The sequence below is a fragment of the Oncorhynchus nerka genome, linkage group LG4, assembly GCF_034236695.1.
Source record: "Oncorhynchus nerka isolate Pitt River linkage group LG4, Oner_Uvic_2.0, whole genome shotgun sequence".
Taxonomy (NCBI): Eukaryota; Metazoa; Chordata; class Actinopteri; order Salmoniformes; family Salmonidae; genus Oncorhynchus; species Oncorhynchus nerka.
Window position 1 is genome coordinate 78,153,900 of NC_088399.1, and position 19,558 is coordinate 78,173,457.

The window sequence follows — 19,558 nt, forward strand, 5'->3', positions numbered from 1 at the left end:
AGCTCACCGCCATTGGACTCCGGAGCAGGGAAAACGTGTTCTCTGGAGTGATAAATCACACTTCACCATCTGGCAGTCCAACAGACAAATATGGGTTTGGAGAATGCCAGGAGAACGCTACCTGCCCTAATGCATAGTGCCAACTGTAAAGTTTAGTGGAGGAGGAATAATGGTCTGGGGCTGTTTTTCATGGTTCGGTCTAGGCCACTTAGTTCCAGTGAAGGGAAATCTTAACACTACAGCATACAATGTAATTCTAGATGATTCTGTGCTTCCAACTTTGTGGCAACCGTTTGGGGAAGGCCTTTTCCTGTTTCAGCATGACAATGCCACCGTGCAAAAAAACGATGTCAATACAGAAATGGTTTGTCGAGATCGGTGTGGAAGAACTTGACTAGAATGCACAGAGCCCTGACCTGAACCCCATCAAACACCTTTGGGATGAATTGGAACGCCGACTGCAAACCAGGCCTTATCGCCAAACATCAGTGCCTGACCTCACTAATGCTCTTGTGGCTGAATGGTAGCAAGTCTCCACAGCAATGTTTCAACATCTAGTGAAGATATTCCCAGAAGAGTGGAGGCTGTTATAGCAGCAAAGGGGGGGACCAACTCCATAGTAATGTCCATGATTTTTGAATGAGAGTTTCGACTAGCACGTGTCCACATACTTTTGGTAATGTAGTGTACATTGCTTCGTTCCATATTCCTGCAATATGACATTCTAGCTTTTATGGTTTTTGTGGACATTTGGTTTCCAAAGTCTCTCTTTCGGTTTGGTATACTTTTTAAGATGCTCTGTTCCTATAATATTTTTGCCTCCCTCTTGGCTACTCTCTCACACTTTCTCACCATCTCTGTCAGCTGCGAAAGATTGTCTAGCCCTACAGTATGCCTAACACAAAGACAGTAAGTCAGACATGTATTACAGACAGACAGACTGCCCCACGATCCCTCCCAGCTGTAGTCAATAGGAATGCAGCCAGCCAGTCCAAAGCAGAGTTATGAGATAGAGGCAGTATAATGGAGTTGGTTGCGTGCGGACCCGAGAGAGTCTGAATTCCCTGCCTTATTCAAACAGCTGACAGACAAGCTATGGCAAACTCAACGATCTTACTCTGCCATTTTATGACCGCAGCAGAACACAAAAATCAACTGTTGCTCCCTTCATCTGAGACCAGTGCACCACTTCACCCCTTCACAACCAGTTTTGAACTCCTTCTCACAGGCCTTTAACATTAAGGAGAGAGGAACAGGCTATGAGTCATTCAAAGGAGGGGTTTTAGGGGTTTCTCTGTAAAATAGCACATGTTTCGCTGGGAGAAAAACTGTAATTTGTTGGATCTTAAAGGGATACTTTTGGATGTTGGCAATGAGACCTTTTATCTACTTCCCCAGTTAGATGAACTCGTGGAGACTATTTTTATGTCCCTGCGTGCAGCTTGAAGGAAGTTGATAACTAGCATGAGCACAATAAATTAAATTCTATGGGTATCTGCTAGAAAGTTCTCCTGAAACACGGTGATCAAATTAAGATCCTGTAGTTGCTTAGGTTGCTGCTCTACCCTTGAAAATGCAGGTTTTGTCCGTTCTTTTATGTCATCAAGTTGGTGTTGTAGCAAGCACAAGTGGTTCCTGGAGACAGTTGGTGTTGTAGCAAGCACAAGTGGTTCCTGGAGACAGTTGGTGTTGTAGCAAGCACAAGTGGTTCCTGGAGACAGTTGGTGTTGTAGCAAGCACAAGTGGTTCCTGGAGACAGTTGGTGTTGTAGCAAGCACAAGTGGTTCCTGGAGACAGTTGGTGTCACCTTCAGCATGTCATAAATGGCTGGTGAATAAACTTTATAACACCAGACAGAATAAAACAAGCCTGTCACATACTGACCGGGAGGTCAAGGAATTCAACATGATCAACTTTCCTACTATTGTTTTCTTATCTCAGTATTATGTAACACCATAACTCTACTAACTCAGAACATACTACTACTAATGACTACAGTGAAGAAGACAATGCTACAGTATGAAGAGGATATTAGACTAGTCTTGACAGCCATGTTATGAAGAATGAGGCCCCCTGCTGGGCTTCAAGAGAATTACAGAAATACCTCTCCTGACGCAGCTTTTGGGCAGACGTGACGATTTGCAGAACGCATTTTCCCAGCTGTGGCGTTTCAGGATCCATGCTACTGTAGGCCTCTAACCCTACCTGATAGTTGTCCGCATTGGGCCAATAACAGGTAGGTAAAGAGAGACGGATGTACAGTACACTGACTGCAAACACAGATGCACAGATTAGGAGGAGGTCATACACAGGACTACATGTACCTGCCAGCCAGGTCTTCTGACCTCACTTAGCTGGGCACCAGACATTGGGAAGCCTGTTGTTACATTACAGAGGAACAGTACTGTTTGGGAAGCCTGTTGTTACATTACAGAGGAACAGTACTGTTTGGAAAGCCTGTTGTTACATTACAGAGGAACAGTACTGTTTGGAAAGCCTGTTGTTACATTACAGAGGAACAGTACTGTTTGGAAAGCCTGCTGTTACATTACAGAGGAACAGTACTGTTTGGGAAGCCTGTTGTTACATTACAGAGGAACAGTACTGTTTGGGAAGCCTGCTGTTACATTACAGAGGAACAGTACTGTTTGGAAACTGTTACATTTTGGGAAGCCTGTTGTTACATTACAGAGGAACAGTACTGTTTGGGAAGCCTGTTGTTACATTACAGAGGAACAGTACTGTTTGGGAACTGTTACATTACAGAGGAACAGTACTGTTTTTGTTTGGGAAGCCTGTTGTTACATTACAGAGGAACAGTACTGTTTGGGGGAAGCAGAGGAACTGCTGTTACATTACTGTTTGGAAAGCCTGTTGTTTACAGAGGAACAGTTTACTGTTTGAGGAAAGCCTGTTGTTACATTTACAGTTACAAGAGGAACAACTGTTTGGAAAGCCTGTGTTACATTACAGAGGAACAGTACTGTTTGAAGCCTGTTGTTACATTACAGAGGAACAGTACTGTTTCTGACTTCAGAGGAACAGTTACATTACAGAGGAAGCAACAGAGGAACTACAGAGGAACAGTACTGTTTGGGAAGCCTGTTGTTACAGTACAAAGCAACAGTGCTGTTTGCTCACACGTTCTGACTTCCAGGAGCAACTCAGGTAAAGATCAGTGTTACCTTACAACGCAATGGTTGTGTGTTCAAATCCCACAGTGATCACATAGACACACAAAAAATGTGTCCACTCACTGCACTGTAAGTTGCTTTGGATAAAAGTGTCTGCTAAGGGGTCTATAGAACATTTTTATTACTGTCATGTGACCTGCCATCTTTGTTGCCCTTATTGAAAAGTCTCTCGCCGATGTTTCATTACTCAAACTTCTACATTACAAGCTGTGCATCGGTGTACATAGGAGACTCATTAAAAGAGATATCAAACAGAACAAAAGAGGGCAAATGCCATGGTGTCTGTCTGCCTCTCTCCTGACAGAACAACAATTACAGCTATTGAAGAACAGAGAGAACGGAGATAGTGTGTCTGCGCCAGAGCCCATAGAGAGAAGCTGCTGAACTGTACTGGGCTCTTCTTGTATAATAACTGCTCTTGAGCTTTGGTGAGACTCTATGAATTTTAATCGAGTTATGCTGGGTATTCCATAGCCTCCAGTCCCTCTGGTGAGAGATCTGAAAGAATTTCCAAGCACGGTCTCCCTCTCTCTGACTCTCCCTCTCTGTGCCCCCTCTCTCCACATTGTATTAGATACACTTGGGCATAATTATTGCTAAGCCGCTCTCAGTTCTTTGGCGTAGAGGACAACTTTCTCCTCCCAGCAACAAATTTGCTAGTAAGATACCTCATCACAGCAGTGAACCCTTTACACATAGCTAGCACAATAAGCTATAATATGTTCATACAACTATCCAATTTCTCTAGCTTATGTTCTGTGTGAGACATTGTGGATACATGCATTGAGCCTTGCTAAACGCAGATGGCAAAGGAATGCAATGGAGAAAAGCACCAGCTTAGTGGGATACACACACACGCAAACACACACACACACACAATGAGTCACTTGATACTGTCCTTGTCACCCTGCTGTCTCCTTGACCTACATATTTCAGCTGGGGGAAATATTTCATTACACTCATTCAGTCCCAGAGAAAAGAGAGTTGAGTTTTGGGCTTTGCACTGAAGGACGTATCACAATGCCAGCATCTGCTTGAGGACTGACAGAGAGAGGGGTAGAGAGACCGTGAGGAAGAGAGAGAGAGACAGAGAAAGAGAGCGACAATGCCCCTGAAAGCCAAGCCAGCAGTGATGATTTGTGCACATGGAGGAGGGAGATAATGATGTGTGGAGACTAATGCATAAGAATTCATGGAGATGCTATTTAGGGAACTGATACAGCTATATACAGATCTAGAAAGAAAGGGAGAGAGCAGGCAGGCCAATGGTCTCTAACTGAAAAGCAGTGAGACAAAAACACCCACGGAAATCCTAATTTATGTGGTTCAGAATGATTGCAGGTTAATATTCAAATGGATAGTTCACCCAAATTACAAAATTACTCAGGAAGGAAAGCAACATTTCGTTTTAGAATTTGGATGAACTATCCCTTTAAGGAAAGTAAAGCTAGAGTTTGACCAAAACAAAATTCAACTACAACAAACAATGGTCGATCTCATTGAAACCAACAGACAGTTCAGAGGTAGTAACTTCCTTCCCACCTCTCCTTATACATGCTATTTTCACATTAGTAGACTCGTTATTTCCCCTTCCTCAACACCTCGTTTGCCTGCGAGAGCTCTTAATTGGCTATATCAGCACATTTATTCACTACAACTGTACACATTTCAATTAGCTCAGCATTCTAAGCGAACAAAATACTCTAATGAGTACAAAAATGATAAACTATATTATTCATCATAAAGTGGTGTATTTTCAGCCTAACAACAACTTGTTGCTGTGATATAATAGAGCAAATAGTGAATGTGCATCACGTTTAGGATAACCTTAACACTATCCCATGGCTGTTGGCAAAACCCTAAATCATCTTTTCACTACAACACAGGTCTAAGACCAATGCCATATGGCCGGACTCAGCAGAGGAGAGCAAAGGATGTCCTAGGATGAGAAGGAATGCCTGCAGTGTAGTCAACTGCACATGTTTTAGTCCAGTGCATTTTCAGGACAGAGGCTGTGTTAGTTTGAGTGTCATCCAGGTTGAAGGGAGGGACAGACACAGTCAGACAGTTGGCATGTGCCTGCCAGATCAATGTTAGAGCCAGCCAGACAGCCACTGAGTCTTCAGTACAGTAACCCATCTATTCAAATAGAAGGTACTGTATGCATGTCATCTGTCACAGAATGTACAGCACATCCAAACACATATGCTCTCACTGCTGGTTATGACATGATCATCATTAAAACGAGCCATTCAGCATTAGCCTGCTGTGTCATCAGCCAGCCAAAAGGAAGTGAGGGAGAGAGACAAAGAGGGGGGAAGGGAGACAGAGACACATCATTACAACACTGTAAATAGACATAATCTGACGTTTTATCTCTTTATTCTTTTTGAACTTTTGTGTGTGTAATGTTTACTGTTATTGACGGAGCGAGAGACAGAGCAAGACAGAGAGACAGACAGAGAGTCAGACAGAGAGTCAGACAGAGAGACACAGACAGACAAAGACAGAGAGACAAAGACAGAGAGTCACAGACAGAGAGTCAGACAGAGAGTCAGACAGAGAGTCAGACAGAGAGTCAGACAGAGAGACACAGACAGAGAGACACAGACAGAGAGACACAGACAGAGAGACACAGACAGAGAGACTCAGACAGAGAGACTCAGACAGAGAGACTCAGACAGAGAGTCAGACAGAGAGTCAGACAGAGAGTTAGAGTCAGACAGAGAGTCACAGACAGAGTCAGACAGAGAGACACAGAAAGAATCAGACAGAGAGTCAGACAGAGAGACACAGACAGAGAGTCAGACAGGCACAGACAGAGAGACACAGACAAGAGAGTCAGTACATTGTTTCTTTCTCTCAGACAAGTCACCAGAAAAGACAGCAAAGGAATTTGATGACTGACTACTACAGTTTAGAGCATGTGATGAGTGTGTGTGACTGAGGGTATGTGATCTGAGTGTGTGTGATCTGTGTGTGTGTGACTGAGCATGTCTGTGTCACTGAGTTCAAGTGGAAAGGAATCCATGGAAAAACATGGTTGTTTATTGTTGACTAGTGTGAGTGTATCCTCAGTCGACCCCGCTCTACACTGTTCTAGTCATTCATTCCATCCAACTGGAGTTTATTAGCAGGAATTTCCCAGGACATACTGGCCTACAGGGCACTACTGGAGAATAGGAGAGGGGGGGGGGGGGGGGGGGGAGGAGGGGTGAGAGGAAGAAAGAGCAGAGGAAATTGATGGTGCTTTTCCACTGAAACTTACCCCCACGCTAGGGTGTCGTCAGTGTTTAATGTTAATGTACCTCTAGTGTTATTGTGCTTCCATCAGGAGTGTGACACTGAAGACTTGTGGTGAGCAGAATCAACAGTATGTGCATCATTCAGGACTGTTGCTTTGTCACACAGTGTTAAAGTCCACAATTGGCCATTGTTATGTAAATGAAAATGACCCAGGGCCTTGCCTTGGCTCCAGGTTAGAGCAGGTCCACCGGAACACGGATGCAGAGAAACATTGATGCTGGCCTGTGTAGATGAAAATAGAAAAGTCAGAGCCTTTTGGGTTAAACACTGGGGTTAATCCTCAAATGTGGTATAATGAGATTGGAAGACGAGAGGAAGCCTTGCATGAAGTCAAAAGTGATATTTGCTGTTTAGTTTTCTACCTCCCCCTGTGGTTAAACATTGTAACTGTTTTGAGTGTTTCACTACAGTGTGGTGGTGGTGGTGATTAAGCATGAAACTAACAGACACAATAAAGCCACATATTAATAGACCCATGATACATTTACTATAACAAAATAGAAGTCCTGGACCTGTATTCATATGCTGAACTATAACATGTACCGTGTGTGCATTCTGTCTGAGAGATGTACATAAAGTGTAGTGTGTACAGTAGTGTAAAGAATTACATTGAAAACTCACTTCAGGGTGGTAATTTACACTCGTGCATTTAAGGTTAGCCTGTGTAAGGGATGAATTGTCAAATAGACTACCCTGAGTCATGGTTTGTGAATCCTGACATAGCAGAGGTGTGCATTCCTACACACACACACACACACACACACACACACCTATGCAGACACAACCAGCCAACCTCCTATTTGTGAGGAAGAGTCTGGAATGTCCAGATTCTAATCTGTGATTTGGATCAGAATGACAAATATCTGAGTCTGGCTCTGGTGAAAAAATAACTAGACAGTAGAATGCAAACCTGCTGCTGAAAATGTGTCCCAGAAAGACAGACAGCCTCAATGCAAAATTCAGAGGAGTTCAGTAAATTAAAAAAGACCCAAGTAACAGTTTTTAGTTCCATGTAGACAATGGCCACCGTCACATGGGGGTTGCAGGGTAGCCTAGTGGGTAGAGCGTTGGACTAGTAACCGGAAGGTTGCAAGTTCAAACCCCCGAGCTGACAAGGTACAAATCTGTCATTCTGCCCCTGAACAGGCAGTTAACCCACTGTTCCTAGGCCGTCATTGAAAATAAGAATTTGTTCTTAACTGACTTGCCTAGTTAAATAAAGGTTAAAAAAAAATAAAACTTTCATCTTGACCTGGAAAAAGCCCTTATCCATATACGAGTCAGTCTACAACTGCATATAAACATCACATACATTAATACAACTTCTCTAACATTCCATTGAAATATTCAGCTGGTAACTAGGGAAAGGTTTAGTAACCATACTTTTTGAATGAAGACGATAAAACAACCATGATGTTCCGTTCTGCGGCCTCCCCATGAGACTTCTTTATAATCTGTCCTGAGTGGGTTTCAGTCTGAGGCCTAGTTCTGTATTACAGGCCTTCTGTTCAGTTCTAGAAGCCCAAGGTCTGTTGTGTTCAATAGAGAGAAATGTTTTCATACTTAATGAAACAGGTACCTGAACATGTCCAATAAGAACACAGATTTACATTTTGTGTTGCAAAGTGTTACGCTATGGTGTTTCCCTACTGAACAGGACCCTGTTCAGATCAACTATAGGGTATTTTATCTGGCCCCTCTGCGCTGCACCACGATGGTACCAGCTACAACGTCATAGACAGTCCTGTTGTGTTGGAAGAAGAGGAGGATAATGAAGACGGGGAACAGGAAGGCAATGGAGAAGTTCTTGTTCAACGCCCGCACCGTGGAACTGGGAGGATGGAGAAAGGGTTTGAAGTTAGGACTTGACAATAGACAATAATAATTACATAGCAATAACCTAAACATGCAATACCAGGTTAAGATCAGTGGGAAAAGTACCATAAAATGAATTGCTAAAAAAAGAAAACAAGGGTTAAATCCCCATTTCAGAGGTATGCTTCACATCTTCATAGCATACTACATAGCTACTGAACTTACAAGCACTCATGCTCCAGTGAGCATTTGTGTGGGTTTCATATTCAATGCTCACAGTCAAGTTATCATGGTCACACATTTGCATACGTAAATGCAGTCATATTTTCAGCGGTTTTTAACAGAACTAAACAAGATGTGTCACATGCAATCAGTGACTTACGCTGACAGGGTGACGTTAGATGCCGGTACCACCAGTACCCGGTTAGGTCGGACCAGGACTGAACTGTTACATGTCACGACCCGAAGACCAAGGAGGAACTTCCCTGGGGTGGCACCGCCCGCCCCCCAGATACAGATGATCTGAGAGGAGGAGGAAGGTCAGAGTGACAGTGGAAATATATCATGTCAAATATCAAATATTCTTCATAAAGATCAATGCTGATGCAATCCCCACATATCACCATGAGTCATTAACTGTGGTAGGACATGATTCATGTGTTTAGTACTAGCCTTAACCTAGTACTAAACACATACTAGCCTTAACCTAGTACTAAACACATACTAGCCTTAACCTTCTCAGGTAGCTACACTGAGACTGCACGATTGTTCTCACTGGAAACTATAGCCTAATCTCAGACTGACAAAATATCAATACTCAAATACCTTCCTCATAGAAACTGACCAGCTCCCTGTTCATCACAGATACTGTACCTCACAGATACTGTACCTCACAGATATACCCACCTCATAGAAACAGACCAGCACCCTGTACACCAGAGATACTGTACCTCATAGGTACTGTACCTCACAGATACTGTACCTCATAGAAACAGACCAGCTCCCTGTACCTCATAGATACTATACCTCATAGATACTGTACCTCATAGATACCGTACCTCATAGATACCGTACCTCATAGATACCGTACCTCATAGATACCGTACCTCATAGAAACAGACCAGCACCCTGTACACCAGAGATACTGTACCTCGTAGAAATACACACCTCATAGAATCAGACCAGCTCCCTGTACCTCATAGATACTATACCTCATAGATACCATACCTCATAGAAACAGACCAGCACCCTGTACACCAGAGATACTGTACCTCATAGAAATAGCCACCTCATAGAAACAGACCAGCACCCTGTTGACACGAGATACTGTACCTCATAGAAATACCCACCTCATAGAATCAGACCAGCACCCTGTTGACCAGAGATACTGTACCTCTTAGAAATACCCACCTCATAGAAACAGACCAGCACCCTGTTGACACGAGATACTGTACCTCATAGAAATACCCACCTCATAGAAACAGACCAGCACCCTGTTGACACGAGATACTGTACCTCATAGAAATACCCACCTCATATAAACAGACCAGCACCCTGTTGACCAGAGATACTGTACCTCATAGAAATACCCACCTCATAGAAACAGACCAGCACCCTGTGGACACGAGATACTGTACCTCATAGAAATACCCACCTCATAGAATCAGACCAGCACCCTGTTGACCAGAAATACACACCTCATAGAAACAGACCAGCATCCTGTAGACCAGAGCTACTGCCATCATCTTCTGCAGGTCCTCCATAGACGTGTTCTCATCTATCTCCTCAACTATGAAGTGGGTGACGAACTTAGTGATGTCCCTGTGGGGGAGAGTAGAGTGGAATACAATAGAATAATCATGGCCTATGATGATGCTGAAAATAAATGTTCATTAATGTTATTTCCTTGTATTTTTTCCCCTCCTTCATGGAAATTATAAAAGGCTAGACTGATTGACTCACTTCATGCCACTAAGGTGCATAATCCACAGAATGATGGTTGCCTTGACACAAAATAAAATAAAGAAGTCCACCGTCTCTGCTAGGAATCTGTGGAGGGGAGAAGGGATGGTGTATTCCCGACCTGAGGGGGAGAAGACAACTTCAGATATTGTACCCAGGTAGATTATGTTGAACTAATTTAGAGAGAATGTGAGCAGACCTACTTTAAACCCCTGACCAATCCATTTAACTTTGTTCAGCCAATGAAGTCAATGCATAGCTGACTTGCCATAGGTCAGGTGGGCTCAAGTGCTGATTTAAAATGTGCTCTATTCAGATCAACAAGGCCTCTGCAGATTGTAAAGATATGCATGAGTAGGTAGGTACACATCAGCTGTTTGCTCAAGAAGCTGCACATGTGATCCTGTACAAGCAACTAATTCTAGTAATGAACAAATAAAGGAACGGTGTCTTTGTTTGTTTGACCCGAGTAAGTCTAGATGTATTTGATTGAACTAGTTCGTTGCAACATGATGATGACACAAAAACAACCTGCTACGCCTAGCGTCAGTCAGTGAGTGTAAGCCTATAGAGCGATTGTCATCATAGAATTGTAGTGTACCTGCTTGAGGTGCGTTTCCGTTCTGTTGTTGCACTGGCCTTGCATCATGAGGCAGTGTCCCAGCTGTCATCTGCTGCCCTGTCTGAAACCCCGTAGTCGGGGGCGCAGGGAATGGAAAGGGGTACCCTATTCCCGGATAGTTGTACCCATATCGGGCATCTAAAGTTGGTTGTCCAGCGGGCCATGGAGTTCCAGTCGGTGCTTGATAGTTTCCAGCTACGGGAAAATTGCACGGGGGAAAAGGAAACGTAGTCAGAGTCATCCAGCTTTGCCAATTTGCATAGCCCCAGTAGTACTGCCACATCCATTCCTGTAACTTTGCGCAGTATTCAGTTGTGGCGTTGACATTTGTTTGCGCTTCTTGGCTCTCCTCGGAACGCGAAGTCAGCCCATTCTCTGTAGTACTGGCTGTGGCCATGGTTAAATCCCTTCTAGATCTCACTTAAATCCCTTAAAACGTCAAATGTCTTTCCCCAGCAGCTAATCTCCTGCTACAGTTACTCATCCTAGTTTACTCTGAGTTGGAAGGTTCCATGTTAGGTACAGAAAACAGGGATACCCGGAACAATGATTCCACAAATCTATCCAGTTTGCAAATGTATTAGATGTTAATTATATAAAATGGTTAATCATCGGGTTTTCATTAAACTTTACATTCAATCTAAATAAATATATAATCTTATTATTGGGTAATTACACCAACTACCATCCAATTACATCCCTAGAACAATAGTGGTTTTGACCATGTACTCTTGTTCATGTCAGGTTAAAGGGACAGTCACAAAGGATTTCAGTAACGTTCAAACCAAATATGACGTAGTATTATTTCGAGGAACTCACTTCAAATCTAGATTCCCAATTTATTCATTATTCATGTCATTATGTCAGTGAGAATATTGATGAGTTATTAGGTTATATCAGTAGCCGTTGACTAGACCTCAGGTTATATCATTAGGCTATAAGTAGATATATTACTTACTGTTTTGGTTTTAGGCTGGGTTTCTGTATAGCAATTTGTGACATCGGCTGATATTTAAAAAAAGCTAAATCAATCCGTTTGATTTGATTGATATACAGTACCAGTCAAAACTTTGGACACACCAACTCATCCAAGGATTTTTCTTTATTTGTACTATTTTCTCCATTAGTGTTTGGGGTTTTAGGCTGGTTTTCTGTATAGCACTTCCTGATATCGGCTGATGTTTTAAAAAAACTTGATAAATAAAAGCATTTTTTAAAATTGATATACAGAAACTGGTTGAGAGAATTCCAAGAGTGTGCTGTCATCAAAGCAAAGGGTGGCTACTTTGAAGAATCTCAAATATAAAATATATTTGGATTTGTTTCACACTTTTTTGGTTTCTACTTGATTCCATGTGTTATTTCATAGTTTTGATGTCTTCACTATTATTCTACAATGTAAAAAATAGTAAAAAATAAAGAAAAACCCTTGAATTAGTAGGTGTGTCCAAACTTTTGACTGGTACTGTACATATAATGTAACTTTTTCATGTCAAGTGAATAGGCCTAGTCCTATAATGTTATTGATCAACAACAAACTAGTATTCCCAGTTAGAGAGAACCAGTTTGAAGTCCTAAAACCTGGAAATGAGCTACATCTGCTGCTTTGTGCGTTATTGTTTTATTACATAAATGCTTCAATACTCACACAAAGTGACATTAGCTGATGATTATCTCATAGAACAAAATCTATAAGATCTCCTAAGCCTGTGTTTATTACAGACCTTATCTTCGATTTCTTACATTTCCCTATAGGCTTTGGCCAACGAGCCATAGCTGTTAGCCTCTGTTAGTGCCTACAAAAAGACGCCATTATGATTGCTCTCTAAATAGGCACTGCACTGTACATGCAAGCATGGCAGACATACACCACAAGGGAGCAGCAGTGTTTTTCATACATTTGGTCAAACTTTCGATTTTTAGAATTGAGCAGTTTTCCAACTGCTTTAGCTTCAGCCAAGCTCTTGACATATTTCCATCTTTCAAAGTTAACCCATACTGTAACTATCAGACCAAGATAATTTACCGTTGATACCTAGGCCTATATGTTCTGTAGTTTATGTTTTTCTAAGATACATAATAGCATGAGATATAGATGGAATTAGACTACGTTCTAATGGCAATTAGGCTACCACTAAGTATTGGTATTGTTTTGGTATTTTGTAGGATCCCGATTAGCTGTTGCGAAATATGATATAATACAGAATATTAACCCATAAAGATCTAAGCCCGGGGATGGGGGCGTTATACTATGCTATATGGAATTGTTTTAAGGTCATACCAAGGACAATTTAGCTATTTGATTTGGCATTTTAAGACCCCTTGAAGTATCCCAGAAATATATATAATAAATGTGGGCCTTACTGCTATTAGCCCATACAAATGTATTGAATAAGAGATTCACTACATGGAACAACAGATAGTCAGCCCCCCTAAACATCAAAATGAACTTTGTTCTCAAGTGTCTGTCCTGTATCTGAGAGATATAAGAAAGATCAGGAAACATGTGTACTTTTTTGGGGGCATATATTTAACCCCTGATTTTTGGAACTAAACAGTCTCCACATACCTTACTGCCTTTGGAAGTATTCAGACCCCTTTACTTTTTCAACATTTTGTTACGTTACAGCCTTACTCTAAAATTGATTACATTTTTCCTCCTCATCAATCTACACACAACACCCCATGATGACAAAGCAAAAACAATTTTTTCGAATTTTGTGCTAATTTCTTAAAAAGAAAACTTAAATATCACATTTACAGAAGTATTCAGACCCTTTACTCAATTATTTGTTGAAGCACCTTTGGCAGCGATTACAGCATTGACTATTCTTGGGTATGAAGCTACAAGCTTGGCACACCTGTATTTGGGGAGTTTCTCCTATTTTTCTCTGCAGATCCTCTCAAGCTCTGTCAGGTTGGATGGGGAGAGTTGCTGCACAGCTATTTTCAGGTCTCTCCAGAGTCTCTTTGCCTTGATTTTGATTAGTCTCCCAGTCCCTGCCAATGAAAAACATCCCCACAGCATGATGCTGCCAGCACCATGCTTCACTGTAGGGATGGTGCCAGGTTTCCTCATGGTATGAGAGTCTTTGGGTGCCTTATGGCAAACTCCAAGCGGGCTGTCATGTGCCTTTTACTGAGGAGTGGCTTCCATCTGGCCACTCTACAATAAAAACTTGATTGAAAAGTTGTGCTAGTGTATTTTTACAGTATTTTTCTCTGTTTTCCTCTCTCTGTCTTATCTCACTCTCTTCCCCATCTCTCTCCCCCTCCCTCTCTCCCCCCGTCCCCCTTAGCCCCTCTCTCCCCGTCCTCCCTTACCCTCTCTCTGTATCTCTCTCTCTCTTCTATCCAGGAGGTGTGTATTTGCTGACTGGACTGCACTGGGCTGGGTAGGCAGGTCTGGGGTTGTGAGTAAGGTCTGGCTGGCCTTAATGACTGTGCTGGCTGGCTGAATGGAGCCAGTCAGGCGGACAGAGATTGGACGACCATGAGGTTGACAACTACTGACAGACCTATAGGGTGACTGGTTCAAAAATAATTGGCCGCAAATAAAAGCCTAGTCCCGCTAACGCTGACTTCCATGGAACCCACCAACATGGGGGGATTACAGATTGGGTTGGGTTTAGTAGGTGTGTGTGTGTGTATGTGTTTGTGTGTGTGTGTCTCTCAATGTGTCGATGTGTGTCTAAGTGGGTATGCGACTGTTTGTGTGGTTGAATAGTCTAGCTTCAGCTGTATCTGTCACTGATGTTATCATACAGTGAACGGGGATACCTAGTTGCACAATTGAATACATTCAAACAAAATGTGCCTTCCACATTTAACCCAACCCCTCTGAATCAGTGAGCACTCACTACTACGACTGCAACTGCATGTAGCCTGTCATGTGTGTCTTACACACCTATGAAGCCCTTTAAAGGCAAAGTGGTTTACTGACCAGGCAGACATTATAGAGGCCCTGAGGGTCTAAGCCCTTTCCCTTTAATGTCACGATTCCTAGACAGGAGCAGGTTCTACAAGTATGTGCCTGTCAAAACATATCACTAGAGAGCAGGATGTGATTTCTAGACATTGAACCTGATACCTGTACGTGTGTGTGTGTGTGTGTGTGTGTGTGTGTGTGTGTGTGTGTGTGTGTGTGTGTGTGTGTGTGTGTGTGTGTGTGTGAGTCTGTATGTGCACGTGTTTGTACGTGTGTACGTCTGTCTGTCCGTTCGCCTGTGTGTATGCACGTCCGTGTGTGTGTGTGTATGTATGTGTGTGTAAACTTTGTAGCTTGTTGTGTCAACATGCGTAGGCTGTGCAGTGACCTGACAGACTGATGGGACAGACAGCATCATCTGTCCTGGTGTGACCTCACTGCATCAACATCGTAAATGGCTGACAGGTGACCTTTTCTCCCATATAAGGGGAGAGGAAGAATGCTATGGGTGCCAAATGGTTCCCATGATGTCCTTTACAAAATAAATTGTGCAACATATTCGGCAGGAAATAGGAGACAAAGGTTTGTGAAACATGGGTTTGATCCTAGACACATGAAAAGTGGGATGAATACAGAGGGGACTGGGCAACAGAAGACGAACAGCAGAGGGGCTAATGATCTTGGTGATGGGGAAAGGGCCGATAAACCAGGGGGAAAGTTTGCGGGACTCCGTCCGGAGTGGCAGATCTCGGGTGGACAGCCATACCCTCTGCCCGAGACGATATCGTGGGAGCAGGGGTCCGGTGGCAGTCCGTTTGCGTCGATACCTGGAAGTGGTCTTGAGAAGGCTCTCTTCCAGGTAAGACGACAGCGGCGGACAAACATCTGGGTAGAGGGTATGCCGACCTCTTGCTCCAGGAAGAGCGGGGGCTGATAACCCAGGGAACAGTCAAAGGGCGAGAGACCCGTGGCAGAGCAAGGAAGGGTGTTGCGGGCATTTTCGACCCACACTAGTTGCTGGCTCCAGGTGGTGGGATTGGCGGAGACCAGGCAGCGAAGAGTCGTCTCCAGGTCTGGCCGTTGGACTGGGGCTGGAATCAGGAGGACAGGCTGGCAGACCCCCCAACGAGCGCGCAGAACGCCTCCCAGAACTGGGACGAGAACTGAGGACCCCGGTCGGAGACCATGTCCACTGGTAGTCCATGGATCCCAAAGACGTGCTGCACCATGATCTGGGCCGTTTCTTTGGCAGAGGGTAGTTTGGGGAGAGGAATGAAGTTGGAAACTTTGGAAAACCGGTCTACTACTGTCAGGATGGCGGTGTTGCCATCAGACAGGGGGAGACCCGTGACAAAGTCCAGGGATATGTGAGACCAGGGGCGGTGAGGAACAGGCAGAGGTTAAGGGAGACCAGCCGTAGCTTGCCAGGGAGATCGTGCAAGCGGCGCCGAATGTGGAGACGTCAGGAACCAAGGTAGGCCACCTAAAGCATTGTCGCACAAAGACCAGGGTCCGACGGGAGCCTGCGTTAGGCAAGTTTGGAGGAGTGGGCTGCTCCAGGACCAAGGAGTGGACAGTGTCAGGAACAAACATCCGGTTATCTTGGAATTCGCACTTCTCTGCTTTCACAAAAAGCTGGTTCTACAGGAGGTGTTGGAGAACCTGTCGGATGTAGAGCATGTGTTCTTGGGCGGAGTGGGAGAAAACAAGGATGTCCTCAAGGTAGACGAAGATGAACCGGTTCAACATGTCGTGGAGAACATCATTCACCAGAGCCTGGAACATAGCAGGGGCGTTGGTAAGGCCAAATGGCATGACCAGATACTCGTAGTGACCACTGGCCCTGTTGAAGGCAGTCTTCAACTCATCCCCTTCCCGTATCCGCACCAGGTGGTAGGCATTCTGTAGGTCCAGCTTGGAGAACACGGTGGCCCCCTGGAGCGGCTCGAAGGCGAAGAGATGGTAGCGGGTAGTGGTTCTTCATCGTGATGTTGTTGAGGCCATGGTAGTCGATGCAGCGGCACAGGATTTTGTCCTTCTTCTCCACAAAGAAAAACCAGAAGGATGAATGAACCCTGCAGCTAGGGAGTCCTCAATGTAGGTCTCCATAGCCTTGGTCTCCGGACCCGAGGCAGAGTGGTACCTGGGAGAAGGTTGATCCCGCAGTCATAGGGTCGGTGTGATGGAAGCAAAGTTGCCTGGGCCTTACTAAACACCTCCCGGAGGTCCTGGTACTCCATGGGAATGGCGGAGAGGTCCGGGGCAACTTCCGAACCCCCAGGAAGACATACTGGGGCAGGCTGCGCTGACTAAGGCAATGAACGTGGCAGAACAGGCTCTAGCCCATGATGCTGCCAGCAGACCAGTCAATAAGGGGATTGTGTCGCTGGAGCCAAGAGATTCCCAAAACCCCAGGAACTTGAGGAAACTTAATAAGCAGGAATTGGGTCGTCTCGTTGTGGTTCCCTGACACCCGTAGGTTGATGGGGGTGGTTTTTGTGAGTGACCCGGCCTATAGAGCACCCGTTCAGTACTGTAACGTCCATGGGAATGGAGAGGGGCTGAGTGGGGATGCCCAGCTTGGATGCCAGGGTAGCATCCATAAAGCTCTCATCAGCCCCAGAGTCGATGTGTACCCGGAGAGATGGCATGAAAAGGGGTGCGAGTAAGGGGACAGGAAAAGTTTTCCGTATGAACCACCAGAGTACTCGCTCCTACTGGAGAGCCTGGACTTTTAGTGGACAGGTGGCCACGAAATGACCAGTAGTCCCGCAACACAGGCAATTCTTAGTGTGAAGCCTGTATACATTTACATTTACATTTACATTTAAGTCATTTAGCAGACGCTCTTATCCAGAGCGACTTACAAATTGGTGCTTTCACCTTATGACATCCAGTGGAACAGCCACTTTACAATAGTGCATCTAGGTCTTTTAAGGGGGGGTGAGAAGGATTACTTTATCCTATCCTAGGTATTCCTTAAAGAGGTGGGGTTTCAGGTGTCTCCGGAAGGTGGTGATTGACTCCGCTGTCCTGGCGTCGTGAGGGAGTTTGTTCCACCATTGGGGGGCCAGAGCAGCGAACAGTTTTGACTGGGCTGAGCGGGAACTGTACTTCCTCAGTGGTAGGGAGGCGAGCAGGCCAGAGGTGGATGAACGCAGTGCCCTTGTTTGGGTGTAGGGCCTGATCAGAGCCTGGAGGTACTGAGGTGCCGTTCCCCTCACAGCTCCGTAGGCAAGCACCATGGTCTTGTAGCGGATGCGAGCTTCAACTGGAAGCCAGTGGAGAGAGCGGAGGAGCGGGGTGACGTGAGAGAACTTGGGAAGGTTGAACACCAGACGGGCTGCGGCGTTCTGGATGAGTTGTAGGGGTTTAATGGCACAGGCAGGGAGCCCAGCCAACAGCGAGTTGCAGTAATCCAGACGGGAGATGACAAGTGCCTGGATTAGGACCTGCGCCGCTTCCTGTGTGAGGCAGGGTCGTACTCTGCGGATGTTGTAGAGCATGAACCTACAGGAACGGGCCACCGCCTTGATGTTATTTGAGAACGACAGGGTGTTGTCCAGGATCACGCCAAGGTTCTTAGCGCTCTGGGACGAGGACACAATGGAGTTGTCAACCGTGATGGCGAGATCATGGAACGGGCAGTCCTTCCCGGGAGGAAGAGCAGCTCCGTCTTGCCGAGGTTCAGCTTGAGGTGATGATCCGTCATCCACACTGATATGTCTGCCAGACATGCAGAGATGCGATTCGCCACCTGGTCATCAGAAGGGGGAAAGGAGAAGATGAATTGTGTGTCGTCTGCATAGCAATGATAGGAGAGACCATGTGAGGTTATGACAGAGCCAAGTGACTTGGTGTATAGCGAGAATAGGAGAGGGCCTAGAACAGAGCCATGGGGGACACCAGTGGTGAGAGCACGTGGTGAGGAGACGGATTCTCGCCACGCCACCTGGTAGGAGTGACCTGTCAGGTAGGACGCAATCCAAGCGTGGGCCGCGCCGGAGATGCCCAACTCGGAGAGGGTGGAGAGGAGGATCTGATGGTTCACAGTATCGAAGGCAGCCGATAGGTCTAGAAGGATGAGAGCAGAGGAGAGAGAGTTAGCTTTAGCAGTGCGGAGCGCCTCCGTGATACAGAGAAGAGCAGTCTCAGTTGAATGACTAGTCTTGAAACCTGACTGATTTGGATCAAGAAGGTCATTCTGAGAGAGATAGCGGGAGAGCTGGCCAAGGACGGCACGTTCAAGAGTTTTGGAGAGAAAAGAAAGAAGGGATACTGGTCTGTAGTTGTTGACATCGGAGGGATCGAGTGTAGGTTTTTCAGAAGGGGTGCAACTCTCGCTCTCTTGAAGACGGGAGGGACGTAGCCAGCGGTCAGGGATGAGTTGATGAGCGAGGTGAGGTAAGGGAGAAGGTCACCGGAGATGGTCTGGAGAAGAGAGGAGGGGATAGGGTCAAGCGGGCAGGTTGTTGGGCGGCCGGCCGTCACAAGACGCGAGATGTCATCTGGAGAGAGAGGGAGAAAGAGGTCAGAGCACAGGGTAGGGCAGTGTGAGCAGAACCAGCGGTGTCGTTTGACTTAGCAAACGAGGATCGGATGTCGTCGACCTTCTTTTCAAAATGGTTGACGAAGTCATCTGCAGAGAGGGAGGAGGGGGGGAGGGGGAGGAGGATTCAAGAGGGAGGAGAAGGTGGCAAAGAGCTTCCTAGGGTTAGAGGCAGATGCTTG

General features: G+C 45.2%; 1 protein-coding gene across 1 annotated transcript; it reads right to left on the bottom strand.

Moving 5' to 3' along the window:
* Positions 1-5,559: 5,559 nt before the first annotated feature.
* On the bottom strand, positions 5,560-11,390 carry LOC115129054 (protein FAM8A1). Its single transcript, XM_029659202.2, has 5 exons — positions 10,879-11,390; positions 10,278-10,398; positions 10,013-10,136; positions 8,698-8,837; positions 5,560-8,331 (listed from the first exon to the last, which is right to left on the bottom strand). Exons 1-5 carry the CDS (start codon positions 11,294-11,296, stop codon positions 8,187-8,189), a joined length of 948 nt encoding a protein of 315 aa, XP_029515062.2. The 5' UTR covers positions 11,297-11,390; the 3' UTR covers positions 5,560-8,186.
* Positions 11,391-19,558: the final 8,168 nt, after the last annotated feature.